At 37.0% G+C, this 27721-nt stretch overlaps 2 protein-coding genes across 3 annotated transcripts in view; both read right to left on the bottom strand.

The window, feature by feature from the left end:
- Positions 1 to 2192: 2192 nt before the first annotated feature.
- Positions 2193 to 5715, bottom strand: LOC149482933 (uncharacterized). Its single transcript, XM_089703009.1, has 3 exons — positions 5606 to 5715; positions 3947 to 4150; positions 2193 to 2442 (listed from the first exon to the last, which is right to left on the bottom strand). The coding sequence occupies exons 1-3, from the start codon at positions 5631 to 5633 to the stop codon at positions 2384 to 2386; spliced, it is 291 nt and encodes a 96-aa protein (XP_089559135.1). The 5' UTR covers positions 5634 to 5715; the 3' UTR covers positions 2193 to 2383.
- A 2680-nt stretch (positions 5716 to 8395) lies between these two features.
- Positions 8396 to 27721, bottom strand: part of Kdm3 (Lysine demethylase 3) — a 138123-nt gene continuing 118797 nt past the window's right edge. For both annotated transcript variants that reach the window (XM_089703034.1, XM_089703035.1), the window contains 9 exons: positions 21940 to 22387; positions 16468 to 16672; positions 14139 to 16283; positions 13906 to 14053; positions 13503 to 13633; positions 12978 to 13069; positions 11328 to 11541; positions 10269 to 10793; positions 8396 to 10065 (listed from right to left, as the gene is read on the bottom strand). In XM_089703034.1, coding sequence (XP_089559160.1) covers positions 9028 to 10065; positions 10269 to 10793; positions 11328 to 11541; positions 12978 to 13069; positions 13503 to 13633; positions 13906 to 14053; positions 14139 to 16283; positions 16468 to 16672; positions 21940 to 22387 — 4946 coding nt within the window. In that variant the 3' untranslated portion in view covers positions 8396 to 9027. The remainder of the gene's footprint in view (positions 10066 to 10268; positions 10794 to 11327; positions 11542 to 12977; positions 13070 to 13502; positions 13634 to 13905; positions 14054 to 14138; positions 16284 to 16467; positions 16673 to 21939; positions 22388 to 27721) is intronic.

Here is a 27721-nt window from a genome sequence, read left to right as displayed (position 1 = left end):
TAATTTTTAAAAATTTATTTTAAAAAAGTTGGCAAAGGCAATGTTAAGACACAAATATACCTACTCTTCTAAAAGTTTTGACCAATATCCTCGTATTAAAAAACACATTTTATTTTTACACGCATTTAGTGGCTGTGATACGACTTCCGCGCTATTTAAAAAAGGAAAAAAAACTGTTACTAGAGCATTGGAGAAAATTACCAATTTGGATAAACTGGTGGAAGTATTTCAACAAGAAAACTGCCCCGTACAAACTTTATTTGAAAATGGATTGCGCATCTTTTTGGCATTATATAATGCTCCAAAATCTGAGGACAACCTTGATTATTTCCGCTACACGCAATTCATCAAATTAACAAAACTAAATAAACGATGAAGAAAGCACATACGATCCTGAAATTCTAGAAGGTTTGGAAATGAATATGACCGATAATGAGGATGATGACAATTAATTGAATATTTTAGACCGACAACAAGAAGAAGACGACGAAGAAGAAGATAAATAGCTTCCATTCGCAATTTCATTCGATTCACAAATTATTTTAATATTTAAACTCACATTTTAATAAATGTATAACATGCCATATTAAATGATAAATAAAGGTATACTTATCTAAAATATATTTCCTTACTGTCTTTTTATTTTAAAATATAACTAAAATAGATAATCCAGAATTAATAATATACTATAGTTGAATAATTAAATATAAATAATTAAGAATAAGTACAGAAATAATGGGCATTGCTTAATAATTATAATTTTTTTGCAAATAATTGACTTTATGCAACGTACTGATAACCGTAACTCATGCTTAACCCTGCATTAGCTCATATATGACTGTACGCTGCACACTCTTCGCGCTCTACCTCAAAAACGGTTGATCGTATAAAAAAAAAGTTGAGACAAAAGTTGTAGAGAATTTTATACTCTACAACTTTCATAATAGGTGAAAATATAATTTAAGCAATAGGAACCGAGATATTCGTGAAAAATCGTTTTTTGTGACCTTTGACCTTCAATATCTTAAGACGCGGACACGATAGCATTTGTGACTTTTGAGACAATATTTAGGGTAACAAAACAAAGGTTTTTACCAATTTCCAGCTTATTATCTTTCATTCCGAGGTGAAACCCCTAATATGACTGGGCTAAAATGAGCTATCTAACACCGAAAGAATTTTTTAAATTGGACCAGTAGTTCCCGAGATTAGCGCGTTCAAACAAACAAACTCTTCAGCTTTATAATATTAAGTATAGATTAGCCTACTAGCTGATGTTCTACCTATATTTTGAAAAAAAAATTCACCTTAGTGAGGTTGTAGGTGTCGTCAGTGAAAAATATACAAATTATCTCTGAAAAATATGGTAAATGTATTATAAAAAATCACTCGTCTATTATTGATCGGCGCCAAGCAGTCTTAAAATATGACATTGTTGTTGTTTATGTCTTCAACTCTACCAATAACAAATATGATCTAATTCTCTTATCAAAAGTATGACACTGTTATCATTTTAATTATATTATTTACATTATCACTCAGATCAGGATGTTTTTACAGCAAGTATCTTAACTTGACTCATTAATATATGAGTGCATCTTGTTTAGATGAAACAAACAAAGTACTTATTGCTTTATTATTTTCTTTTATTTTTTATTTGAGATTAATTTTTCTTACTCTTTATTAACTGCCAACAATATAAGAGCCGCAAGAAACAGCCTTTTGTATATTGTAAAATTTTACATATCTATAAATAACTAAGTAACTAACTACATATATTATATTGTTTTAAAAAAATTGTTCGATGATATCAGAATACTTGGCACTGGCCACTGACTGTACCTATCTTTTCTATCCATCTAAGTATATATTATGTTCTCTGCAATGTCCCTGCAGTAATACTTTTGCACCCTTTTGTATTTTACATGGAATTTTTTTTTCCTACTTTATAATGTATCTTCTAGGCAATTTTTTTAAATTATATTTAGAGTACCTAAGCTTGGAATGTATAAATCGATACCATCATTTTTCTTTTTGTCATTGCGTACTAAGACTCCTGTAGAACCGCCATCCTGTTACAAATGACGCGAAATTTTGTGGGTATCTTCACCGTGTGTGACGCGCTTTAATATGAAGTTTGTAATTTGTAAAATCTCTATTAGATTATTTCGATGGCAATAAAAAAAACAAAATAAAACTTAAATCATTTTAATATTTCCAAAAATGAAAAATAAAATCATTATATGAAAGCTTGCAATTGAAAAAATATAAATTCTTAATCAGTTTAATCACCGGTTCTTAGTTCACACAAAAATTACTATATTCTACAAAAAATGTGAGTATTTCAAGCGAGTAATTTGCTGTGCGGTTTCTTGTGATAAAATTATGAGAGACGAATACCGTCGGATCCTTTGCATTCACCCTTGCTGATCTTTTGCAGACCTGAAATGATAAACAAAAATTAAAACTAATATAAAAAAATCCTGCTACTTTTATGTCTATGATCCAAAAAACATTTTTTTTTTTGTTTTCTCAATGGTCAATATTTTATTTTATTTGTTCAGGCCAATCCGAACAGGCGTGGGCGTACAGAGTAACTTTATAGTTGGGTAATTAAACTCGTCTGTGATTACCAAACATTATTTTGATAAAAACATATTTAAGGGAGCCGCTAAACACTTAATTAACTATGTTATTGAATTCAATTGTTTAATTTCAATATTTAATTGATGAAACCGAGTAGATTTACGAATATTTTTTTACGAAGATTTTATTTTGTCATGTAAGTACCTAACATGTAACACAGTAACTCAATGATAAATGGTGACCAAAGAATATACTACTCTCTAAATGGTGACTAAATATTTTGGAAATTTAAGCAGAAATAAAAATATCAATAGATAATGTTCTGAAATTTACATGATTGTTAGTTTATAACTTAGAGCATTAAAGAGGTTTATAAAAATATACTGCGCTTTCGCCATGTGACGTGATGATGGTTTGTAGTCATATGCGGTGTGATGTGATGTGATGTGATGTGAAGAGACGTGACGTTACGTTACGTGACGTGACGTACCGTGACGTATGTGGAGAATTTGAAAAATGTTCCAAGGTCAAGGTGAAATAACAAAGAAATACCAGAAATATAATAACTTGGAAGAAACTTTAACCGAAAACGATATAAACACAACTCAGTAAACAAAGAAACAGGTACAGTCATAATGCATGATCTAGATAACCTATTTGTAAGGTTTATATTGAAATCAAGGTAACATGAATCACCACCGGTTTACAAACAATGCCTGCTCGCTTACATCACGATACGGTTCGATAAACATGCAATATTATTTACATCGAAATTCATAGAAATACGCCAATGTTACTAGACTGGTGAATTCATTGAAATACCATTGAAATAAAGAAATACAGTGGTCAAAGTCATTAGGATCATTAACACGTACAAGGCTTTAATGAGGAAATGGTAATTCTTTGTGATGTCTGTTAATATGTTCACATGAGCATAATTTAAGAGAATAAACTTTTATAGCCAGGTATGAGTTAGTTGTTCCTGTTGGAACTGCTATAACCTTCTAAATAAAAAGTACAATAAGATTACATTAGTTTATGTTTTCATAAACTATGAATGAAAATTACGACTAAAACGAATGAAAACTACGAATGAAAATTGAAAATATGTAAGAAACACAAACTGTGCAAAAATTTAGATGTGTGTAAGAAACACAAACTGTGCAAAAATTTAAAACGACAAACAAAAAAGCTGCCTGTCTTTCAAAAATTAAAATCAATTAATAGTATTGCTTGCAATTAATGGTGAAAATTGCAAGCTTTTCTTTCATTTAGATATAGCCTTAAACAACCCAAAATCGTTGACAATATTATCCTACCTGTAAGTATATAATAATAAATATGAATTAAAGATACTAACTGTCCTTATTCTCGCAGTTGTAGTTGTTCATGACACATTCACTGCCAAAGGACTTGGGTTTCTCTCCCTGTTTTCCCGCGCAGATTGGCTCAAACTTTTCGTGGGAACAATCGTGCATGCAAGCCTTCTTGCGGGCCGCGTCTGCTTTCAGTTGCTTCAAGTCGGGCTTGTCGGGACGGCATGATACCGCTACTATCAGGGCAACTGAAACATTTTTGTCATAAATATTAACGATTGTACAACGATTTAAAAGAATAGGTAGTAGGTAGGGTTTATTTACTCTTCAATAAAACACGTAGTATATTATTAATAGTCTGTGATAAAACTATACATGGGAAACTTATTGCTAAAATAAGTAGATATACACAATAAGAAACAGTATAGTTTATTAGGCGGCCGTATCACTTAGAAGTGATCTAGCCTAGACCCTAGATACTTAAACCCTAGATCATCTAGGGTTTAAGTATCTAGGGTTAAGTACTTCATCTCAAAATCCTAATTGGTTTACTGTTAATAAAATGTGTACATATTGGTAAAAATATTGATTTTCGCCTTATCATGTGTTAATTTATCATAATATAAAAGTTTTAACCCATGACATGATGATAAAAAAATAATATGACTTCATGTATTTAAAGTAGTATCTTTGACAAAAGAGGTACCTAAGCTTTTATTATTATGAGCTCTAATTTATCCAATTTAAATCTCATTTCACTAACACCATAAGTATCTAGGAGACCTTGTGCTAACATGACTGTAACGAGACATGTAGGGTCACAAATTAGACTTCATCAAATAACGACAGGAAGACGCATCAAGTCGCTCCAGTTATTGCTAGTTTGTTAAAGTAATGCTTCTTTATACGTATGTTAATATCAAATAAGGTATAGTAAGCTATAGCACAGTATTACAAAGATTACAATATATGTATAGGTTTGGCTAATATCTACTAGGAAGCCGTTTAATGATCATCAAAATATTTAGTCGTTTCACGGCGGTTTTTGAATTGAATTGTGGTGTAAAGTAGGCTTCAGAGAACAAAAAATTCAATAAGAAAACATGAAAACTAAACAACCTCATTACTTAGGACAAAGTGTTTAATACACAATTCTAAGATAATTAAATGAAACAATTGAATTGTTTCGTGCAATTTAATTTATCACATTATGATTAAAACGTTAAAATAATACAAGCGGAAACATTTAAAAATTTTTGGGAGAGAAACATTGCCACGACACATTATGACGTTCGCTACATCTGTGGAGTGTGGATGCCCCGGACAAATTGACCCCAGATTACAGATAGGAGGATACAGTAGGTGTGTAAATTCAAAGAAAGAATAAATTGTTCTAAGCCTCATTAAAAAATACAATTATTTGACGATGAAATGTTGGATCTCAGGAGCATCATCCAAATAATTTACACGTACTTATTTAATTAATTATTATTTATATTTCAGATAATACTAATTTCCTTCAACAATATTCTCTTCAACGATGTGCTTATAAAGTAATCTCATCTGTTTTGTAACTGAATAGATAGTAAGATAAATTATAGCATTTATTATGTATCATCGCTGTAAATAATGATGATAAGAGGGAAATAATAAGAAAGTTCAAGAATATATCGGCTTTTAAATAAAATCTTCAAAATACTCACCAAATAAAAATACAGTTATGGACTTCATATTACAAACGGGTCTCACTGCTCTGCGCTCACTAAAGGTAAACTAACAGTGGTGGGGGTCAGATTCTCTTTATATCTGGCCAGTGCCTGAGATCACATTGTCACGTCACCTACAGTAATTCAGTCTGTTAAAAAATATATTCGTGAATCAAGTATAATTAGGGGAATGTTGGTTGCGAATAAACAATGCGATATGCATATATGTCGTTTGTTAACTGTTATGCCAATTTAATGAACTTGGCAAAGACAAAACATAATATATAATATAAAGGACGAAAAAAATATTCTAAAACTACATACTCATATCATTACGGAATAATATAGGAATGCGCATATACACAGTATCAAAACAGTTACAAGTTCCACCCCTTAAGTATGTGTAATAATGAGGAATTATTTTATTTCATCCTTATCTGAAATAAGCCCCTTTTTCCAATTCGTAAAACCCTTACTGTACATATTGTGAAAAGATTTGTAAAAACTTAAATTTTGATCTGTTATACTAATATGTATATGCAATTTTTGTATCGTTTCCTAAGATCGTTTGACGTTTCGAATAATTATAACAATATAAAACTCTATATCTATTATTTTTCCTATTTATAATAAAAATTAAAGGCAAATAGGTAAATCAAAAAACGTTCTTTATAATGTGAGATTGCATGCCATTAAAATCGGGTTTGTAGGATCAATAAACTTTATTCGTGTGTTTGTCATGACCTCTCAGTTATCTTTGCATAGACACAAAGGAGATTAAATCGATTTATTATACCTACACTCTTATTACACTTTCCAAAGATGAAATAGTAAAGCATTCGCTCGTCAATGAAGACATGGCCTTTATTTAGCAAATAATGATATTATAATATATTGTATACTAGCTTTCCACCCTCAACTTCGCCCGCATCAAAATCCATTTCGTAGTTTTAAAGTGCATAGTGCATACAGGAACGGACAGACAGCGACAGCATTGTTTTATACTATGTAGAGATATAGATTTTACTTTTTACATTTAGCTTGTTTTTCGCAATTTTCGAGGCATCGCTAAAAACAAGCTAAAGGCTAACCGCTAATGCTATGGCACATTACCATTTATTTTATTACGCCTATGTATATGATGCTAGCAAACTTTTAAAGAATTTTATGTGCAAATTTCGTCAATATTGACATGATATAGATATTGTCAGCTTTAAGAGCGTATACGCACTATGCGGGTAGCCGCATTGCGGGTAGCCGCATTGCGGGTAGCCGTCCGGCTGACCGCAATCACAATTATGTACGTAATATTCATTTCTATGCGCACTGCGATGCGGCTACCGCAGACCGCACAGTGCGCATAGAAATGAATATTACGTACATAATTGTGATTGCGGTCAGCCGGACGGCTACCCGCAATGCGGCTACCCGCATAGTGCGTATACGCTCTATGGTTTAACCCATTGACCACCGAGCGGCCCGATCGGGCCGAGACACAATAGATTTTCTATTGTGTCTGTGATCCGAGGACTGACGGATTATTATTCTTTTTTTTCTTAAGATAAATTTATTGCTTAAAATCACAGCCAAATCAAGGCAAATAAATATTACACAAAAAGTAGTCTTTACAGTTTCCTCTAGATGGCGTTAAATTATAATAGTGAAGCGCCATCTATTGTCGAATAGCAGTACTACGTAAATCAAAATTAGTTTCGCCATCTACCCATAGATGGCAGTGTTAACGTTGTCTACTTTTTGTATTTTAGTGTAATGACAAAATTAATGAACTTTAAATTATTATACCCTTAATACTGACTAACTTTTTTATTTCTTTATATTATTTAATATCTAAAGACAGAATAAACTGTAGATTAGTTCATTTACGAATATAATCGTTTGGTTGTTGTTATTATGAACTTATTAACACAAGCTTGAAAACAGTAATTGAAAATCTATTTCAGACTATAGTCCTTTCCACCTAAGATGATTTCTGTGACACATCGATTTTGACACGTGTAGAGATGTCGGTTACTGAAATCGTATCAATTGTTTCCGATAATCGATAATATTCTATATGGAAATGAAATCGATTTGAATAAAGTACCAAAATTAGTTTTTTCGGCATTTCGCCTACAATTAACTAAGGAAGCTTAGCAAACAACAGCAACAAAAAGTCAACAATAACAATTAGTAAAAATAACAGAATACCACGTAAAGTATCAATATAAAAATGCAACTTGTATACAAGGCTGACGTACTCGTACAGACGATTGACTCGATTGACAAACGATCACAAGATGGGTGCCGATTATATGATTTTCCAACTCTATGATTTTTCAACGATCCATTTCATGTACACGAATTGCGTAGGTATTATATTTTTGTGTTATTTTATTTTATTTTTCATTATATTAAACTAAACAATACTGTTTTTGATTTATAAGCTTAAGATGTTTCATTTTTATATTTTTGGTAATAATGCCGCCATAAAATAAAAATATTATGCACTAAAATTATTTTGACTTTTTAAACATAAAATACGTAATTCGGAACACGATGAAGTGTCACAGGAATCATCCTAAATGAAAAGGACTTATAGTAGAGCACTACTTTCAGATAAGAACCAATAAAAATGTTAAGTTTAAACTAGTTCGCTACAATTAGCGAATTATGGAATTGTCCAATAGTTATTGATTTTAAAATAGAAGGGATTTTTTGATTTGATTTGATTTAAAATAGAAGAGAAGAATGTTTGATGAAATACGTAGGAAAAATAAAAAACAATCATAATATAAACATCTTTTTTATTCCAACTTATAACCATACATAATATACACAGTACAAAAAAAAACTTGCTTTCATCTAATACAGCAATAAGGACAAAATAAAATTGTCACATATTTTGTTTAATTATTCATTCTGTAACATACCAACCAAATTGAGAAATCTAATATAGGAGAAACTTATCTACACGCCGTGTTTAATGTACAATGCTTCGAGCGAATACGTTTTTATTTCAATACAATAACTTAAAATTACAAGACTTCTTAATATGTACTCGATGGAATTCGAATTAAAAAATTTACACAATACATACATATCACTATAGCTACAATTAAGCTGTATCAATAACCAGAAGAGTTTATTTGTATTTCGATTAAGGAACATAAAACATATCCACACCTCAACAATATCACCATATTCAGACTAATTTACATTGCACATGCTCCGAACGCGGTGGTCGGACTAAATCACATTTCGAGTACATTTACACACAAAACTGGTACACTATCCTCCGCGCTCCACGGCTCTCTCACACGCACAGCGCGTATCACACTCGCTCCAATCTTACGTTAAATGCGGAACTTAACGATAACGTTACGTTCGAAGTTGAGATCAGATGCGGGACCCGGGGCCCCTCACTTGGCGTCGGCGAGCGCCTCCTCGAGGCAGCAGAGCGAGTCCTTCACCGCGTGGTACACGATGTTCTTGATCTGCAGCTTGTCCTCCTTGTTGGCGTGCTGCCGCGACAGGCGGCGGAACTGCTGCGCCAGCTCGAAGCAGCGCGACACGTTCTCGGGCGACACGAAGTCCTCCGCCACCTTGATGCAGTCGAGCAGGTTGCGCACCTGGTGCGGCGCGCCGGCCGGCACGAACACGGCGTCGCCCGCGCACTGCAGCACGGCGTAGCCCTCCACGCCGTACTCGCGGTACAGGCGCTCGCGCAGCGCCGCGTCCAGGTACCACGTCTGGTCGTGCACGGGGTCGTGCGCCGCCCGCGGCCGCGCGCCGCGCTCCACCTCGGCGCGCACCAGGAAGTCGCGGATCTTGTCCGCGTCGCGCGCCGCGTAGATGTGCCACAGCGCGGCGGGCGGGCGCACCCGCGCACGCTTGCGGGACAGCAGGTCCACGCCGGCCTCCTCGGCCGCGCGGGCCGCCTCGCGCGCGCGCTCGGGCGCGTCGGCCGGCGCGCTCGCGTGCACCAGCACGTTGACGGCGTCGCTCACGTCCAGGTGCAGGTTGGTGGTGCCGCCGGCGCCGCCGTACGCGGTGTACATCTTGGGCCCGAGGTCGGGCCGCACGAAGCAGTCGGGCAGCCGCGCGGCGAGGTTGAGCTTGCCGTTGCGCGACGTGTACTCGCCGAGCGGCAGCGCGCGCATGAGGTCGTCGAACCGCGTCGGCAGCAGCTCGGCGAAGTCTTCGCCGGGCGGCCAGTCTTTCACTTTGAGCACCATGGGGGCTCCCCGTTCGTCGCGCAGTCTCTTGGCGACGAGCTCGAAGCCGTCCCAGAATTTCTTGCCGGGTTGGTTGGGGACCACCAGGCCGGACGCGCAGTTCACGAGATCGACTCTCGTGTCGCCGAAATCTCTGGAGAAACTCTCGGGCGACCACAGGTCTTTGTCGAGTAGACTGGACACGTCCGAAACGAGTACTGGTTGTCCACGTTTCCATTGATCCTAAAACAAATATAAAATACAGTGTAATTATTATTGTTCAAACTATAGAAATGAGCTTATTGTGATATGATAAATTTATTTCAAAACCTAATCAAACTCATTTTCTTGTTCTTATTCAAATCAAAAGAACTAACTTAAATTAAATACTTTATATATAAGCATATTATGTAAATATTACACAGTTACTATAAAACAACAATTACCTGGAAGGGTTTATAGTTCCCGGGGTGAGTGGGGTCAGTGAGATGCAGCAGTTTCCCGTCGCAGAGCCACGAGTGCGGCACGTCGGGGTACAGCACCTTCGACTCTGTGAGCGTCATGATGCGCACGGGCAGCTCCTCCCGGCCCCGCCCGCGCTCGTATCGCTTCACTACATTCGACAACGCGAACGGCTTCACTTCCGAATCATCGTCTTTCTTCTCATCTATGACGCTTGAAATGACGTCATCGAGCAAGTCACTCTTGTTCTTCTTTTGTTTTTTCTTCGGCTGCGCTTCACCACCTTCCGGCGCGGGTCGTATTAACAGCTCGCGTAACGTCGAAAAGTTTCCACTTTCTTCCGAATCTGAGGAACTCGAGTCGGACTTTTCTGTTTTCGTTTCCGTTTTTAGCGGTATGTCTGAAAGCCAACTGACTATTGAGCTGCCGGTCTTGCCGTTCTCGGATTTCACTGGTGACGAGCCGTTGGTGGGGCTGTTCTCCTCTTTTACGTCCTCTTTTTTGATGTTCTGTAACAAAGAAATAATAATATTTAGAATAAGCTGATAACTTTCTTTCAAGCGCTATATTAAATTGACATTTTAGATAGGATATACATATAAATATGTTTATTATGGACATATGAAACTAATCTTGTGGAAAAAATTTATTCGATTTAATTTGATTTAAAAAAAGTACACATTTTTTTTATAGAAAAGGCCGTTCAAGATGGTTATTTAGTACACAATTTATTAATTTCTAAACAATATATATCCGGGTTGGAAAGCGTAATAGTAACACTACACAAGACGACGGCGCGGTTGGCGCAGTGGTAAAGTAACTGCCTACTGAGCCGACGGTCCCGGGTTCGATCCCGGTCAGGGCAAATATTTGTGTGATGAACTCAATTATTTGTTCTTGGGTCTGGGTGTTATTATCTATGTATGTATTTATTAAATATTATATTTATCGTCGCCTAGTACCCACAACACAAGTCTTAATTGAGCTTACTGTGGGACTAGGTCGATTTGTGTAATAATGTCCTATAATATTTATTTACACACCTTCTGCAGCGCCTGTTGCAGCAGTCGCCTGGCCGCCGCGCGCTGGCTGGGCGGCGCCACAGCGGCCAGCCCGCAGGCGCACGGCGGCAGGCTGAACGCGGCGCGCGCGCGGTGAGCCCGCGCCGCAGCTGCCGCCAGCGCGCCGCCCGCCGCTATCTGCGTGAGCAGCAGGCGGCGGAGCGGGTGTGCGCCGCCTGACGTGCAGGTTAGCCAACTGTAATAGAACAAAAAGAATTAAATAATTATTATTGGATGTTTTGGGTGAGCTAGCTGTTAGAAGATGGACAGCGTTAATTATTATTGGTTGTATTGGGCGAGCCTGTAATAAGGAGGGATGATTACACGATGCCATATCGACAATGTATGAAGGCCACTTGTACACGACGATATAAATGACGTTGTATTAAGCAATTGAATTCTTTGGACAATTGACATTACATTGCCAATTGCAAGAGAACGGATAAAGCAAGTATTAACACGACGTTATAAACAACGAGAGAAACAGAGGTAATTATTTAGTGGATACGATAAAAACCTTGATCATTATCCATACTAATATTATAAATGCGAAAGTAACTCTGTCTGTCTGTCTGTTACTCAATCACGCCTTAACTACTGAACCAATTTGCATGAAATTTGGTATAGAGATATTTTGATACCCGTGAAAGGACATAGGCTACTTTTTACCCCGGGAAATAGGATAGGTTTTATCCCGGAAATCCCACGGGAACGGGAACTATGCGGGTTTTTCTTTGACTGCGCGGGCGAAGCTACGGGTGGAAAGCTAGTTCTTTATAATTTAAATGTTGGACCAAAAATAAGAGGGCGAAATGAGTGTAGTATTGTACATAGTAAATAAAGATGTACAGAGGACACATAATCCTTTATTGTGTATGTTGTGCCAACTATAAAAGGAACGAATGAGTTTTTACATGGTGATATTAATAAAGATGTCGATGAAGAGAAGGTCATTCTATATTGTACACCTTATTGTTATTTATAAATTCTAATTTAAGTTTACAGAGGGCAACAGCAGAAGTTCATGTGTTGTTGTTTTTGTAAATGACGCCGAATATTTTACAAATTAACGAGTCAGATACAAATAACAAACAGTTCAGATGTGTTATCGCAAATTGTAAAAAAAGATAGAATATATAAATATCTCGATAACATAAAATAAAGCTTGTTATTTATTTTACTGTTATTCCCCATCTTCTCGAATTTAAGGATCATTTTTTCACGTATGACGCCGCACGACGATATTTTCATTTTCATCAAAAAATAATACGTTCTAGAAATAGCCTTTACAACAATGACATTTAAAAAGTCTACAAGATTAGTTCCACTTCGATAACAACATAGTTTATAATTAAATTTAACTGATAACAATAAATGTCTAGTTACATCCGATAACTATATAATAACTCAAGTTATAAATAATAATAATCATAACCATCATTATCTATAAAATTAACAACGAAAACATCTATTGAACCGATTTCGCAATGTTTTGTCAAAAATTCCTGGGTTTAACAAATTGATTTTTAACGCTTAAAATTTTTAAGTTATCAAAATTCTTAAAAACCTTTAAGAATATCCTATTGTTTACCTAGTCTAGTATACTAAATATATTATAACAAAAATTCTTACCCGAATGTATCTCTTTCTCCATTCGTGGCCGCATTGGTTGAATTATTGGTATCACTAGCTGGACTTCCACCAGATTCGCCCGACGCTCTTGACTGAAATTAAAATATTCTAATTTAATACAAAATAATATTTATACCAATTCAATTTGCATATAGTTTAAACCTAATAATAAACATGAATTTATTCAAAACACGTTTTAAACAAAACAATGGCCTGGTAGCAAGCAACAAATAAGGAAAGTTACGTGTAATTTATATGCAAGGTCACATTACGATCATTTGCATACATATTAGTAAAATGGTTTTTATTTGCCTCTTCTTTATCCTTATTTATAACTTGAGAAGTTTTTTTTTTAATAATGGAATGACTCAAGGTTTTAAGTGATACCTAACTATATTTTATTTAACTATATTAAGGAAAACTTTATCGTGTTGGTATTTTTATCACTTCTTGTTTCAAGAATCATTGTGCAATTTCTTTTTAATCGTTTATGTTTATTTCTTTTATAATGTTTATATGGCTCACCTTATAGCAATCAAGGCAGACGACGAAACCACATTTGCCGCAAGTCCAGTGGAAATTAAACAGCGTAGTCTCACAAACGTCGCAAATCTCCCGAACGCCTTGCACAACTCGTTTCCATGCTATCGTCTTATCTGCAATAATAATACATATTATAATCTAGACAAGTATTTGTATTGTAGTCAACACATTTTTCTCACTATAACGCTTATCAGCTATGAAAATATCTAGACATTCGATAAACAGATAAGGAAAAATTGTTCGAATTGTTTTCTAGTCTAGTTATCTTCCTTGTTTAGTAACCAATTAATAAAGAATAAATTATTACAGTATAGCATAATTCTGATAGATTTTCCTATTAACGATTCAAAAATAACAAAATAAGTTACTGAAATAATGTAAGTACCTTCATTTAAATGATGTGATTCTGCTTCTTTTTCTTGTTGTAACAATTCACAGAATTGGTCTCCAATCTCTCTCAATAAGAAGCAACTCATTTCTATGTCTAATTCAGCGGCACCCGCTGATGATGATAACCATAGTTTATTATCCTCCTGTTGACAAACAAAGTGAATCATTAGTTACTACATTCACATCAAAATTAAACCAAATTAAGAATGTGTAACAAGCGATACATACCTCTTCGGCATCCTTATACGGATCAGAAAATCCGGCTATAGCTAATTGTCTATTCTTTGCGTATTTCAGTCTTCGAAAAGCGTAGAAGCGGCAAAATATGTTCGGCATATCTTTGTCGCGTTGAGCGGGCGACCAGCGGCACTCGCGGCACTTGGCGAGGCGCGGGGCCACTTCGAAACACGGGCCGTTCTGCAGGAACGACTCCGAGGTGGTCTTGGGGCGCGCGGTGGAGGGCGTGCGGCGCGGGGGGTCCTCCCGCCGCCGGCCGCCGCGCCCCCCGCCCCGCGCGCCGCGCCCCCGCGCCCTGCTGCCGCCGCGCTTGCTGCACGTGCTCCCGCTGCCGCTGCCACTGCCGCCCGAGTCAGAGTCTTTGTCGTCACTCTCTTTATCACTTTCACTGCCACTTTCGGACGCCTTCTTCTTCTTCGGTTCGTCGTTCGCCTTCTTCACCGCCCCTTTTTTCCGCTTCGCCTTTGGCGGTTTGCGCTTGGGCGGCGAGCTCGGCTCTCTGTCTGAACTGGAACTGTCCTCTTCCGCGTCGTCCACTCGACCGTTGACTTCCTTTGGCTTTCTGGGTTTTGACGTTTTCCGCGCCCCTCTTTGAATAGATTTCGCCGCTACCGGGACGACAATATTTGAGCTAGAATCGTCCGGTTCTGACATGCGGCTTAAGGTCATAGGCAGAGTTATGCAAGTTCCGCCTCCACCGGAGCAGTCGCCTTCACCGATAGGAGCAGTTTCGTGTCTCTGCAGCCAGGCTTTCTTTCCTAGATGTCGAACGGGCGCTGCGCCATCTCGGGGACTAGGAGAAGCTATTTTAGCTGGTGTTTCACTATCTGCGACGGTCGTCACTGGTGGCGTCGCCGGCGGAGCTGGCGGTGTCGACGTCGGAGGTGCTAAGCTAATTGGAGGTGATGCGGCTATCTGTGGTACTGGCGTCGTAACGGGTGCTGGACTCGCCGATGGTGTTATTTGTGGTGCCGGTGAAGCCCCAGCGGCCTTCTCTGGTGTTTCTATGCTACCGTCGGCAGAGGGAACTCTGACATCGCAGGGGGGACCCGGCGCTTGCGGCGCAGGTTCGGAACCCAGAGGAGTTCGACCGACGCTCGCCGCTGCCGCTATTAATGGCTCCGGTGCGGGACTTTCAAGCCGCCGCCTTTTAGCCTCTGAATCGACGGATTCGAAGGGACACCTCCTCCTCGGTGATAACCGATCGGGATCATCTCGCGTCACGCCTAGGTCGAGAGGTTGCGTTTGGCACGGAGACGTGGAAGTAGCCGTGTCGCCGTGCGCTCGTGGTATCGGTCGAGGTTCCGGTGTTCGCGAATGAGCGACTGGAGGAGGCCTAGTCCGGGGAGCCGGTGAATACGCTGAAGGAGGAGGATAAGGTACCGGAGGGAGTTCCGCCTTCGTCAATGGAAGAGGCGGTTCACCCGCCACACCGAAGTGTGCGGGGCTAGGTGAATTACTGGGTTTGCCGTAAATGTGAGGTGGCGCCGGACTTGAAACTTTGGGTTTAACAGGTGGGGCGGTTTGGTAGTAAGCGGCGGGCGACCGCTGGGGCGGAGGAGGTTGATACAACCGGCGATTTTTATCCTGAGCGGGAAGAGCCGCGTGAGGCGACGTCTGCAGAGCCGGGTGCGGGTGCGGCGGCGCGTGCGGCGACAGGCCGGTCCGGTACGGCCGCGAGAGGTAGTGCGGGGGCGGCTCGCTTCTTGGCTTACTAGGATAGGGGTGCTTTTGCTCTAGGTGGATCTGTTTGGCGTCGTGTTTGACTATCACAGAATTTTTTTCGGGGACTAAGGGAGGCGGCGCCGGTAAGTGCGGATCTTTGAGTTTATCGTAACGATAAGGAGGGTAATTATAAGATGCGAAGTTAGGTTCTCCCTTGGGCAGGACAGAATGCGGAGGAGGTTTGTCCGGTTTTGCAAGAGGATGTCTAGGGGTATGCTGCGAATGTGGAGCATGTGGTGCGTGGGAGGCGTGCTGTGCGTGTGCATATTCAGCCTGCGAGAGCCTGTCCGGTGGATGCGAGGGCGGTGAATAATACGCGCGCTCTTGCGCTCGAAGCCTATCGTGTTCCGGTCCTCCTCCTCGATTTGGCGCTATGTTATTCAGAAGCGACCACGACATACTGCGTTCCCGCTATAAAAGAAAACGGATTCTTACTGATGTGACCTCATAATAATATGTTATTAAAAATAATATTACAAAAGTAAACGAATGGAGGCCAATGATTAAATATTGAATGTTATAGGTATTTTAAATGTTTTTCGTAAATGTTTATCGTACAAAATTACTTTTCAATAAAATTTAAGATAATATCTACCTTCTGATTAGCAAGCCTCAATGATTCTTCGAAATGCCTCGATACTAATTTCGACGCCGCATTTTCTTGTTCTCTCCTCTCCTTTTCTTCTCTCTCTTGTTTCTCCCTCTCCCGTTCACGTTCTCTCTCCCTTTCTATCCGTTCCCTTTCTTTCTCTTTTTGCTGTTTCTCAAGTAAATCCCTCTGATCCTGTTCCCTTCGTTCCCTGCGGATTAAAAAATAACATTATTTAAATATCTAATGAGAATGAACATTTATAACAATTTTGTTTGTTTGTTAATTTAGTATTCGAAGCTCACGAATCACGTGTCCAGAATATTAAAAAACTAAAGCCATTGTACGGCATCCTGTTTAAACATTTCGTGTCAGAAAGTTTTCTAAAGCAACGTCCGAATAAAACATGTATATTATGTCCAAAACAATAGTAAGAACGGAAGTTAGATCACTTCCTAGAAAATGCGGCAAGTCAAGGGCATCAGTTGAAAGATTTTGTTTACGATATCATTTGCATAAAGTATATAATGTGGGTCAAGGTCAACATCGCCACGTTGGAGTAAGGCAATATAAATGACTTCAATATCTCAGCGATGGCGCAATACTTAAACGTTTGTCGAGTAACTATAGATAAGAGTATATGTATACGCGAATAATGTTTACTTGATTCCGATAAAGAAAATACGGTCATGCGATAAAATGGTATATTTAAAGAATCTTAATAAATAATACGAAGAATCCAATAGGTTATTTCCGATAACACAATTATCTTGACATAACGTGACAAAACGAGTCATCACGTAACTCTTTTATCTCTGATCAAGATAACAATTTATTGCAAGTAAAGATAAACCTTTTTTATAATGACACGTCCGTCTTTTTAATCTACATAATTATTTCACTAAAATATTAACGACCAAGGTTGTAAACAACATTATATAACCCACGTAATTAATTTAAAGCAATTAATATGCGAATAACAATATTTAAAAAAAATGTTGTTATAAACTTTCAGATGTGACACATAAACATTGATAAATATTATTTAGGTTAAGAATTAAGAGGTAAATATAATAAAAAAAAGTATTCTTAGAATATTGATAGGATAACGTTAACATAAATAACATATTTATTATAGTTTATCGAAACATAAATCACTATAATAGACAATTTTTTCTTTGTGGTAATCAAGGCTATATATGTATATTAATATTATAGCCTAATTTAGGATTAAATTATTGATTGGCATTGATAGAATTTTAATAAGAATTAGTAAATTTTAAAACTGTATTTATGAAACATAAAAAAACATAATATCAAACTGTGAAGAACATTTTCACGTCTATTCATACTGTATTTTATAAGAAATGCTTTTTTTTTGCAAAATGTTCAATAACAATCGATTTAAATGAACACAATGGATTAAATGCCGGATGTTATTGTAGATCGCAAAAAAATCACACAAAAGGAACCCTTGAAGATATGTTCATAAAAAAATCAGCTGCGCACACCTGTCTTTAGTGATTTCTTTTTTTATATAAGTGGCTTTATAGCCTTTAGAAAGTCCTGAATAACAATAAAATTTAAGTTCATTATTATTTGCACAAAAGTGAAAGTAAGTTTTACGCTTGGTTTCATTTTAAATTCGTAGAATACTAAATGCTAATTTCCAGTTAAGATTTTAGAAGCGAAATATTATAATATATTCATACTTTTTTTTAACAATGTGCAATTTAAAACTTCAAAAAAAATATGTATGTATTACAACACGGTAACTTTTAACAGTTTTAATACAATCTACAGAAACGAATAGAAGGAGACATGTATCATTCCATTCAATACAATATTTCGTTCAGTACCTAATCACAAATCACTACGTTGATTCATTGTTATGTTTTTGTGTTTTATAGTCTGTGATTCTTTCACCTTCGTAGTGCTCATGTAGTGCTTTAGATTGCACAACAATAATGAATAAAAAAATAATAATTTATTAATGAGCAACTGTGAGAAACGTTAAGATAAAAACCAGTAAATATCCGTTTCTCTCACCTTGATCCGCAACGGTATTTCATAGTCTCAATGTTTTTGTTACACTTTATTTTATCTTGTATTTATTTTTAAGAATTTTATCGCTTTGGTTTTTACGAACTTAAATGGCGTTATCATTTGCAATTACATATACATATATAAAATGTGTATTTTAAAATCCATACACAAATATTTTGTACGTTGATAAAAATTTCCGACTCGATTCTTATCGCGGAGGATTTATCAACACTATAGTACCTACGTAGGTACACATAATTTTATACTAGGTACACATATAAATAAGTTAATATGGAATATTATAGCACAAAAATTAAACATCAATCATACTTTCTTATGAAGAAATCTGCAATTTTCTTAAGATTGTGTGAATATTGAATAAGCTAAGTAATATGTAATAGATTTTATGGAAGAAATACAATCCACATAGCATAAATTGTGTTTAAGGTAAATAATATTTCTTAGACATATTTCCGAACACCTGCTTGAAAAAGTTTAAAAAATATTTATTACATTGATTTAAAAACAAAAATATTATATTTTTATGTTGCATGAAGACATTAAAACCCAAGGAAAATTAATTTTGTATATCAATTTATTTTATAACAAGGTTTATTACTGACGAGCGCGATTAATAAACTCTGAGCGATACATTTTTGGATTATAAAACAAATAATAAGGTAACAATCAGTTTAAAAATAGTCTTAGGACTTTAAAAAATAAAAGAGATCTTATTACAGTCAAAAATAGTTTGGAAAATCCAAAAGTGCACGCCTCATAATTTTTTTTTAATAATTATTAATTAATTATTATTTTTGTTAATTTAATAACAATTAATCCACATCGAATCAGACCCTGAAAAATGAAAGGGTTCTATTCCTAAGCATACTCAAGCGTTAGAGAAAAAAAAAGACTCGATTAGTAAAGTATTTCGGTCGCTATCGTGTTAACAAGAAAATCCTCCGCACATACAGACACATGGACGTCCAAGACAGAACTTTTTTAAACTGTTTTTTAACTAGTTTAAATAACAAAAATGACATCAAAAATATCATGAATGTTAAAAATAGTGTTTTTTCTTAATATGTGTGTGTATGTATTATCTTACAAGTGCAATGATACATAAAGACATTTTAAGTTTGAAAAATCAGATGTTTTGCGCGAAGTGACAGTAGTACCCACCTCAACGCTTCGCTTATGAGGCGTGCAAAAGAAGTGAAACATCTTTGGCAAGATTTAAAGAAGCAACTAAGATTACCTTACTCAATGACGTGACGGTATTCCATCAACGCGACCTACCTATTCAATAGTTCGCGTAAGTATAATAGTAAGTTTCACTTCAATAAATACAATAATGACAGTATAATAAATCGTCATCAATAAATATAAGGCAAAAACCTTTAAGGGCTGATTTTTCAATCCTTGGTTAAAACTTATTCGCCGAATAATGTATAAAACTACCATTTTAAAAACGTATTCTAATTGCCCGTATTTGACAGTTTACGTGACATTTTAATATTATCGTGTAATACTTTATTGGACGGATAAGTTTTATCCAAGCATTGAAAAATCGGCCCTAAAATTAAAGTAATAACATCAACTATTAACATTACGAATTATTATTAAAATAATTGTTCTTCTTTTTACTAAATATTTAAATTAAAATGACCTTCAAGATATTAATATCAGTAAATAAACTTGGAAGTAGTTAGCGTAAAAACTGGATTTTTGTTTAATTATTTTGCTCAATTTTACACTGTAAAAACTTTTTTTTATTTTAAACTGGTGTCGGTAAATTATAATACATATGTAATTGAGGAAATCTTAATGCAAATTTACATTTAATTTGGAATTATAAGCTAAATATACATTTTAAATTATTACTGAATTATATTAGATATTAAGTTCAGTCTATTGTTTTTGTTTTTCTGTTCTTATTGTCATTTGATATTTAGTTATTGAACCTTTGTATACTATTGGTACGGGAGCCAGAAACAGATTTTATGACCAAGTTCCTCTCAAGCGGTAATTAGTAAAATGCATCAAAGTATAGTATTATGAAGCCTGGTGAACGTCAGCTGGAGCTCGGTTGGGGGGAAGAGCGGTTGTAGCCTCCCGTATCAGCTGACGGTTTTTCCACCAAGATACAGCCAGCTGACCTATATATTTATCCACAGTTACATATAAGCTATCATCAAGTAAATTTTTGTTTGAGAGGAAATCACGGAAAATAATTTTTTTTCTTTCATGTTCGAGACACCAGCTGACGAGACAAATACACCATGTTGTAACCAGCTGATTATTTTTTTTCGTTGAGATATTGGGTTAGCTACAATTTGACAAATTTTTAGCTGAGAGGAAATGAATGAATGAATGTATTTTTTTTCCTACGTGCGTGGGAGGCTACAACCGCTCACCCCCCCAACCGAGCGCCAGCTGACGTTCACGAGGCTTTATAATACTATACTTTGATGCATTTTACTAATTACCGCTTGAGAGGAACTTGGTCATAAAATCTGTTTCTGGCTCCCGTACCAATAGTATACAAAGGTTCAATAACTAAATATCAAATGACAATAAGAACAGAAAAACAAATAATTACCGCTTGAGAGGAAATAATTAACCAAATTTGCACCTGGCTCCCGTACCAATGAATTTTAGTAGTGCTATCCGCGAGGGGGGCTAGTGATCTGTTATACTACAGGTCTTTCACAGACCTATTTCAGACACTATTCCTTCACAACGAAAATGCTACACGTTTACATATTTAATTCCTTTGTAATAGTTTGAAGTTGTGATTTGTGAAGGCAAATAAATGAACTTTTTATATTTTAAGTATTTATTTATTTGTTAGTCTATTACGGCACCTTATTGAAGCACTTGAATTGTAATTAATAAGTATTTAACACGTATTTTAAAGAAGTATGATATTTATTTGACATGGATGAAAAACTTTTTCTTAAATTATTTTCGTAGGTATGTATTATACGATAAATGTCAGCAATAACAACTTGTATATGTTTATTACCGTTGATAATGATGGTAGTTTTTATTGCATTAAGTATGACATAATATTATGAAAATTGCAAACGGAAACTTGCGATCGAGTTCAAACCACATCGTTTGAGGTTAATTACCTATAATTGGTCGTTACATTTGCAAAACGGAGCATTCAGCTTTAATCTATATGGCTTTTAGCTCAAATATTCTATATGTTCTTTTCGTAATGAGTATAAACAATGAAGAAGTATGCACATCTTATGTATGTATTATGATAATTATGGAATAACTTAAAATATCAGTAAAGGCTTATCATGAAATGAGTGTTTTAAGGAATTATGTTTGTGCGATGAAAATTTGCTTAAAAATTACATATTACAGACGCTGATGGGTATCCTTTAAGGGAGTTATTTAAGGTATGAGTAGACTCACCGTAACAGTCTTTCATGTCTCTCTCTGTCGAAGTTGGCGACCGCCAGGTAGTCGTCCGTGATGGCGTGGTGCAGCGGCGCGTGCAGCGGCGGCTGATAGCGCTGCTTCCACAGCAGCTCGCCGCCGTAGAGCGCGGGCGGCGGCGGCGGCAGGTGCATCAGGGGCGGAGGCGGGCCCCCGCCGTACCCATGCGCCATGCCTCGCCACTCCTCCACCGAACTCGCCGAGCCTCCCGACCGCACACCGCTCACGCCGGAATCGGAACGATCGTCCGCATCGCGCGCGCTCACTATCACACAATCGTCCTCCTCGGAGGCCACGGCGCTGGCAACATCCGCGCCCACACTCACTTCACTCTTCACTTCACTATTCTCCTTCACTTCGGACGTTACGCACTTCTCCTCACTGACTTCCACCACATCACTTGCACTCACACTTTTTGCGGCACCTGCAACAAGAGAGATCACTATTAGTTTTGATTTGTCACTGGAGCTTATGTTTCGTTACTGGCTGTGAGATCACGTTAAAAAGTATGTAACAGTACAAATTTATCGGAATTCGAAACATTTTGTTGGTAATTCATCATAGCTTTATTGCCATTACATTAATCTGAATTTCAAAGAAAATGTCACATAATAAGCGCTCGTATTATTTCATCAAATGACCGACGTCAACCCGAACGACGCATCGGCTTAAATAAACAGATTTGGATTAAAGCCAACGTTAGGCTCATTCACACGACGCCCACGCAACTATCAAAAAGCTGTCACATCAGGAATTCAACGTACCCACAAAAACATTGTGCAAAACCGTTAATGTAATTGTACAAGATGTTGATTGCACTCTCGATAACTTATAAGTAAACCTTGATTATAATTATTACATCAGACACTTTCAAAAGCGCGCGAAGACTAATAAATCGAGCCGGCCGCGGCCGTAGGCGTGACACGAATGCAAACCGAGTCACGTTTTGTCGAGTTTATTACAAGTGTTAAACCGGAACAGGAAGATGACATAGTAAGGATTGTACGGAGAAAAATGTTGGCACTTGGCAAAGTTATGATGCTGTATATCCCACACGTGAATATCTGGAGCGCGGCCAAGACGTGTTGCCAAACGTTTGATATGCGTTTTTGGCGATTAATCAGAAGCACGAGAAAAAATGCAGACGAACACTCAATATTATTACTAAAACAAAGAGATGTAACTAATGAAAACAACGAATGACTAACATGTGGTTCCATTACCAGTTCGTTGTAAAGTATGAATAATAAGAAAACGAATAATTAAACCAGCATATAAATGTTTGAATTATAAAATTCGAAACTGAACTGACATAAATAAGCATAATATGTGTGCGGAACGAGTAACAAAAGAATTTTAATGAGTAGTCGTTAACGGCGATACGTATTTACATAATTGCATAAATAATTATTCATTACAAGAATCAACAGAAACCAATTGTTCGCAAGGATGTGATATCATGCTGTATGTCTGATGTATCTCAATAATATAAATAGGCATCATTTGATAAGTATTATATTAATAAAAAATAAAAATGAATGGCACAAAAGGGAATGCGGACGTTTTAGGAATGATAACGGTAGACAACAATAACCGGTTGCTGACGAACGTCATAAATAAAATAGGTATAATAACTACAATAAGATTTTACACTTAATACTGTATTCATCACGTACCTATTCTATTTTAAAGTGAATTGTAAACTATGGATTAAAATTTATTTTCGGCATAAAATCAACAACACGGAACAAACAACAACTAAATTGCTATAAACAATATGTAATGAGCTAACATCATATTTTAATTAAGTAATAATATACGATAAGTGGAAAAAACAAAAATTTTATCTGTTTATGTTAGTTAGAGCAGCCAGACCGGAGAAAACAAAGCTGTCTTTTACAAAACAAATGACTATTGAGAATATGTAAACAAAAGGAGCGAGACAATGGCACAGTGATCAACGGGCTGGGACAATAGGGTAACAAATAACTCGTCGGTAAGAGCGGCAACGCGCGCCACGACACTCTGATTGACAAGACAAACGCTAAGGCGGAACCGGTGAGAGCTTTTCATTACATAGAAAGGAAAGGCAAAAAGTTGACACACACCAACGTTCCATGCGCACCATAAATTCTTATTGCTATTGAATTATTCATGAATGCGAACCCGGCCGAGCGAGCATTGCAACAAACGCTGCAACTCGACCGCTTCACAAAAATGGCGATGTTAATTCGACACGCAAACTGTTATGTAGGTTATGTTATACTAAATGATTCTCGGAAATACCTACTTACTACATTTCTGTGGAACAAGTTACGTTTACAGATTATAAACCGCAAACACGGATCTGTCAGTTTCTGAATTATTCATCATAAGGCAATACCGTTTTCCGTGCCATTAGCGAACTATGTGTGACTTCTTAGAAACCAGCTTGTTGTTTATAATATTAAATGAACAGAACAGAACAGAAAAACGGTCCTGCCGTTCATTGCATTATGGCAGGCTTATGTAAAAGTCAATAGGTCAAAATCATCAACATACAATCACCGACTATAACATAACGATGTCATATTTATGATAGCAAGCAAGCAATTACATATATTTAATGACGAACGACGCGGTGACTATCATAAATCAAGTATCATATAATCATAATACCTACTAACTATAAACTATTTCACAGTAACTAGTCTACAACAGCTATTAAAACGGCTATCTTAATTGACCAAACCACAACAGATGACCGAAGAGGTCATCGTGATTTTATTCTCTCACATTGTAAATAAAATTCCCTTTTATGTATTGAACGTACGATATTTACTATCGGAATATATTGTTGACTCAATAACAGGAATCTCGTTAAAACCATTAGAGCGTGTCAATTCGCGAAGCGTGTAATGAAACACTTCCACTCGGACAATAACCGCTCGTTAATGGGACACTTCGGACACCGGGCTTTCTCTGCAACCATAAAGCAATTATCTTGACATTACGTAAATTATGTAACACACAGCCATATAGGAATTCTTTAATTGTACGGAATTCTCGGCGACCGTTTAATTTCCACACAATACACATTTTTGTTCTTTGACCTCATATTAATAAATGGAGTCGAGTTCTATTATGCAGTCAAGCGTTTTACATATAAAATTACCACGAGATTTAATCAAAAGTATCTACGATATGAATCGTTGAATTGTAATAATAAGGAGAAACTATGTTGTAGCTATTTACATCTTAGAAAAAAGATCGGTAGGTATCGGGACCGTAAGTCGTGACTTGTTTTGTAGCGCTATGAAGATAAATTGATGCTCATCGGAACTTAAACATCATGTTAATAGTCTAACTACACAATAAGTAATTGTAGGCTATGTACCACCATGATTTTATATTTAATTATAGTTTAAGTCCACGTCTACAAAAGAACAAGTAATATCCACGTCCCCTTTTGTTAAGAAAACTGAGAAGCCATTGTACACTTTATTAAATAAAACGTACAAATACAATTTATAGTTCCCTAATTATTCAAACAGACCTACATCGATAGCTATTTAGTTATTTACCAACTCTTCACAGTTATTCGCTACCAAGAGCTGAATTATATACGAATGCAATACATATAAGCAAGTGGCGCGCCGTGGGAAAGCGTACATTGATGAGCTGTATTGAATGCAGATTGGTTCTCGTTCAACAAATTGCGCAATGCATGTAGGTATTGATTAAAGGCCGCTGCATACGTGACGGGATTTTACCCGGACGGGACGTGACGGGAAGTTTTGGAAACATCGTTGCATACAAAATGTATCCAAATACGCATATGTCACGGGAACATCGACGGGACGGGAACGTGGACGGGAAAAATATCGTCGCCGACGATGTTTAGCACGTCCCGTCCCGCACGTGCCCCGTCCCGTCCGTGATTTCGCTACGTATGCACAGTCGCTCCGTTCGTGCCGGAGAGATTAGTAGTGACGCCTTCCAAGTATCGAAAATGGACGACGAAAAACTAATCGAATGTGTTCGCTCATATCCAGCGTTGTATAGTATAGCGAACCCACAATATTTAGATATTTAGATATTGTGGTATTCCTAACTATACTTAGTCCTTTTCACCTATGATGATTCCTGTGACACTTCATCGTGTTCTGAATTACGTAGGTATTTTATGTTTAAAATGCCAAAATAATTTTAGTGCATAATATTTTTGTTTTATGGCGGCATTATTACCAAAAATATAAAAATGAAACATCTTAAGCTTATAAATCAAAAACAGTATTGTTTAGTTTAAATTCAAATTCAAATTTCTTTATTTGCAGAATGTAGATTACAAAGATGTTAATGTTTTCTTGACGGCTTAGCTTCTTCGTCATCTAGAGCAATAGCAATTAAAGCCAATTCTTGAATTGAAAAATCCATCTTTCGTTGTTCACAACACTAGCACGTTAGATCAGAATCACGTCACGGTGCGTATGCGTTTGCTCCACGTTCCCGTTGTGAACGAGGCAATCACGTGCCCGTCCCGCTCACGTCCCGTCCGAGGTATTTTCCCGTCACGTATGCAGCGGCCTTAAGAACGCGGAGGCGGTCTAATCTTAACATCTCACGGTACAGCGCTCGTGACTCGGAATACGATAACGAGATTCTCGGCTTGATAGTTTGTTCCTTTTGTTCGTTTAGAAAGTTCCTCGTGTAGAATAATGATTTGAACACACATGCAATCCTGTTTATGGTAATTTGAATTGTTATCTACTTTTATACATTCGTGACATTATAGATGACCAGTGAAGAAATTAGGGTGAAAAAGTATGTTAATGGTCGTGAAGATTATAAAGTTTTTTTCAGTTTAACGGTGTAGGTATTCTATGATTTAACGGACATAGGTACCTAAATCCTAATAAGTACAATTTAAAATTGAATTAAATTGGTCACACAATAGGTACCTATTTCGTTTATTTTTTTAACTAAGTAGGTAAGTAATTGAATTAAAATGAACGGAATTAATCAATAGCGAAGATTGTTAAAAATTGAAATTAGGTAGGTATGTGGGTACTGGGTATCATCCGTTATCCGATAGATGTAGGTACGTAAAACAACTATCTACATGTAAGTTTATAATAGTACTATTGTTTCGAGATACTCACTTTTATGACGTGATATTAAAATGATAAACGATCACTGTATTTCATATAATATTATCTCCTTCACTAAATCACTCTATATGAATCACAAATCTTCTCAATTAGACGGCTAACAAATCACAATGTTCAAAGTCACACACAAATATCCAGGATAAAAATAGAAATCCTCAGCGATGACCGTTGAAAATCAAAAACAATCCACCTGATTGCGTCCTTGAATGCGGTCAGGAAATCGTACGAAGTAACCAGGCGTTCACCTGCACTCACACACACACAACTTTAGTGGGCTATCATATACGTATAATTATCGTACAAGATGTCGACTATGCTAAATGTTTCGTTGCGAGCGTAATGTGAAACAGACGTGCAAAAGCCTCGATGGCGCACAAAGGACTGAAGCGCGGAGAAGTGGTGGCCGGCAGAGGGGGTCGGGGAGATAGCCGGGCGCGCCAGTCTCGCAAGCGACGTAGCACAACGTAGCAACAAGTGAACGGCAATGCGGGTGTGAGGGGTGCAGGCGCTGAGGGATGGTTGGGGAGGCTCCCCCCGCGCATACAAAGAGCGCACCTGACGGCGATGCAAGCACCCGTCCTATCCATCCTCGCTGCGAGTACATCCAC

This window comes from Colias philodice, chromosome 14 (genome assembly GCF_061535455.1).
Source record: "Colias philodice isolate Cphi_HAF_F1 chromosome 14, ilColPhil1 Martin Lab GWU primary, whole genome shotgun sequence".
Taxonomy (NCBI): domain Eukaryota; kingdom Metazoa; phylum Arthropoda; class Insecta; order Lepidoptera; family Pieridae; genus Colias; species Colias philodice.
The sequence above is the reverse complement of the archived record's forward strand: the minus strand, read 5'-3'. Positions and strand labels throughout refer to the sequence as shown.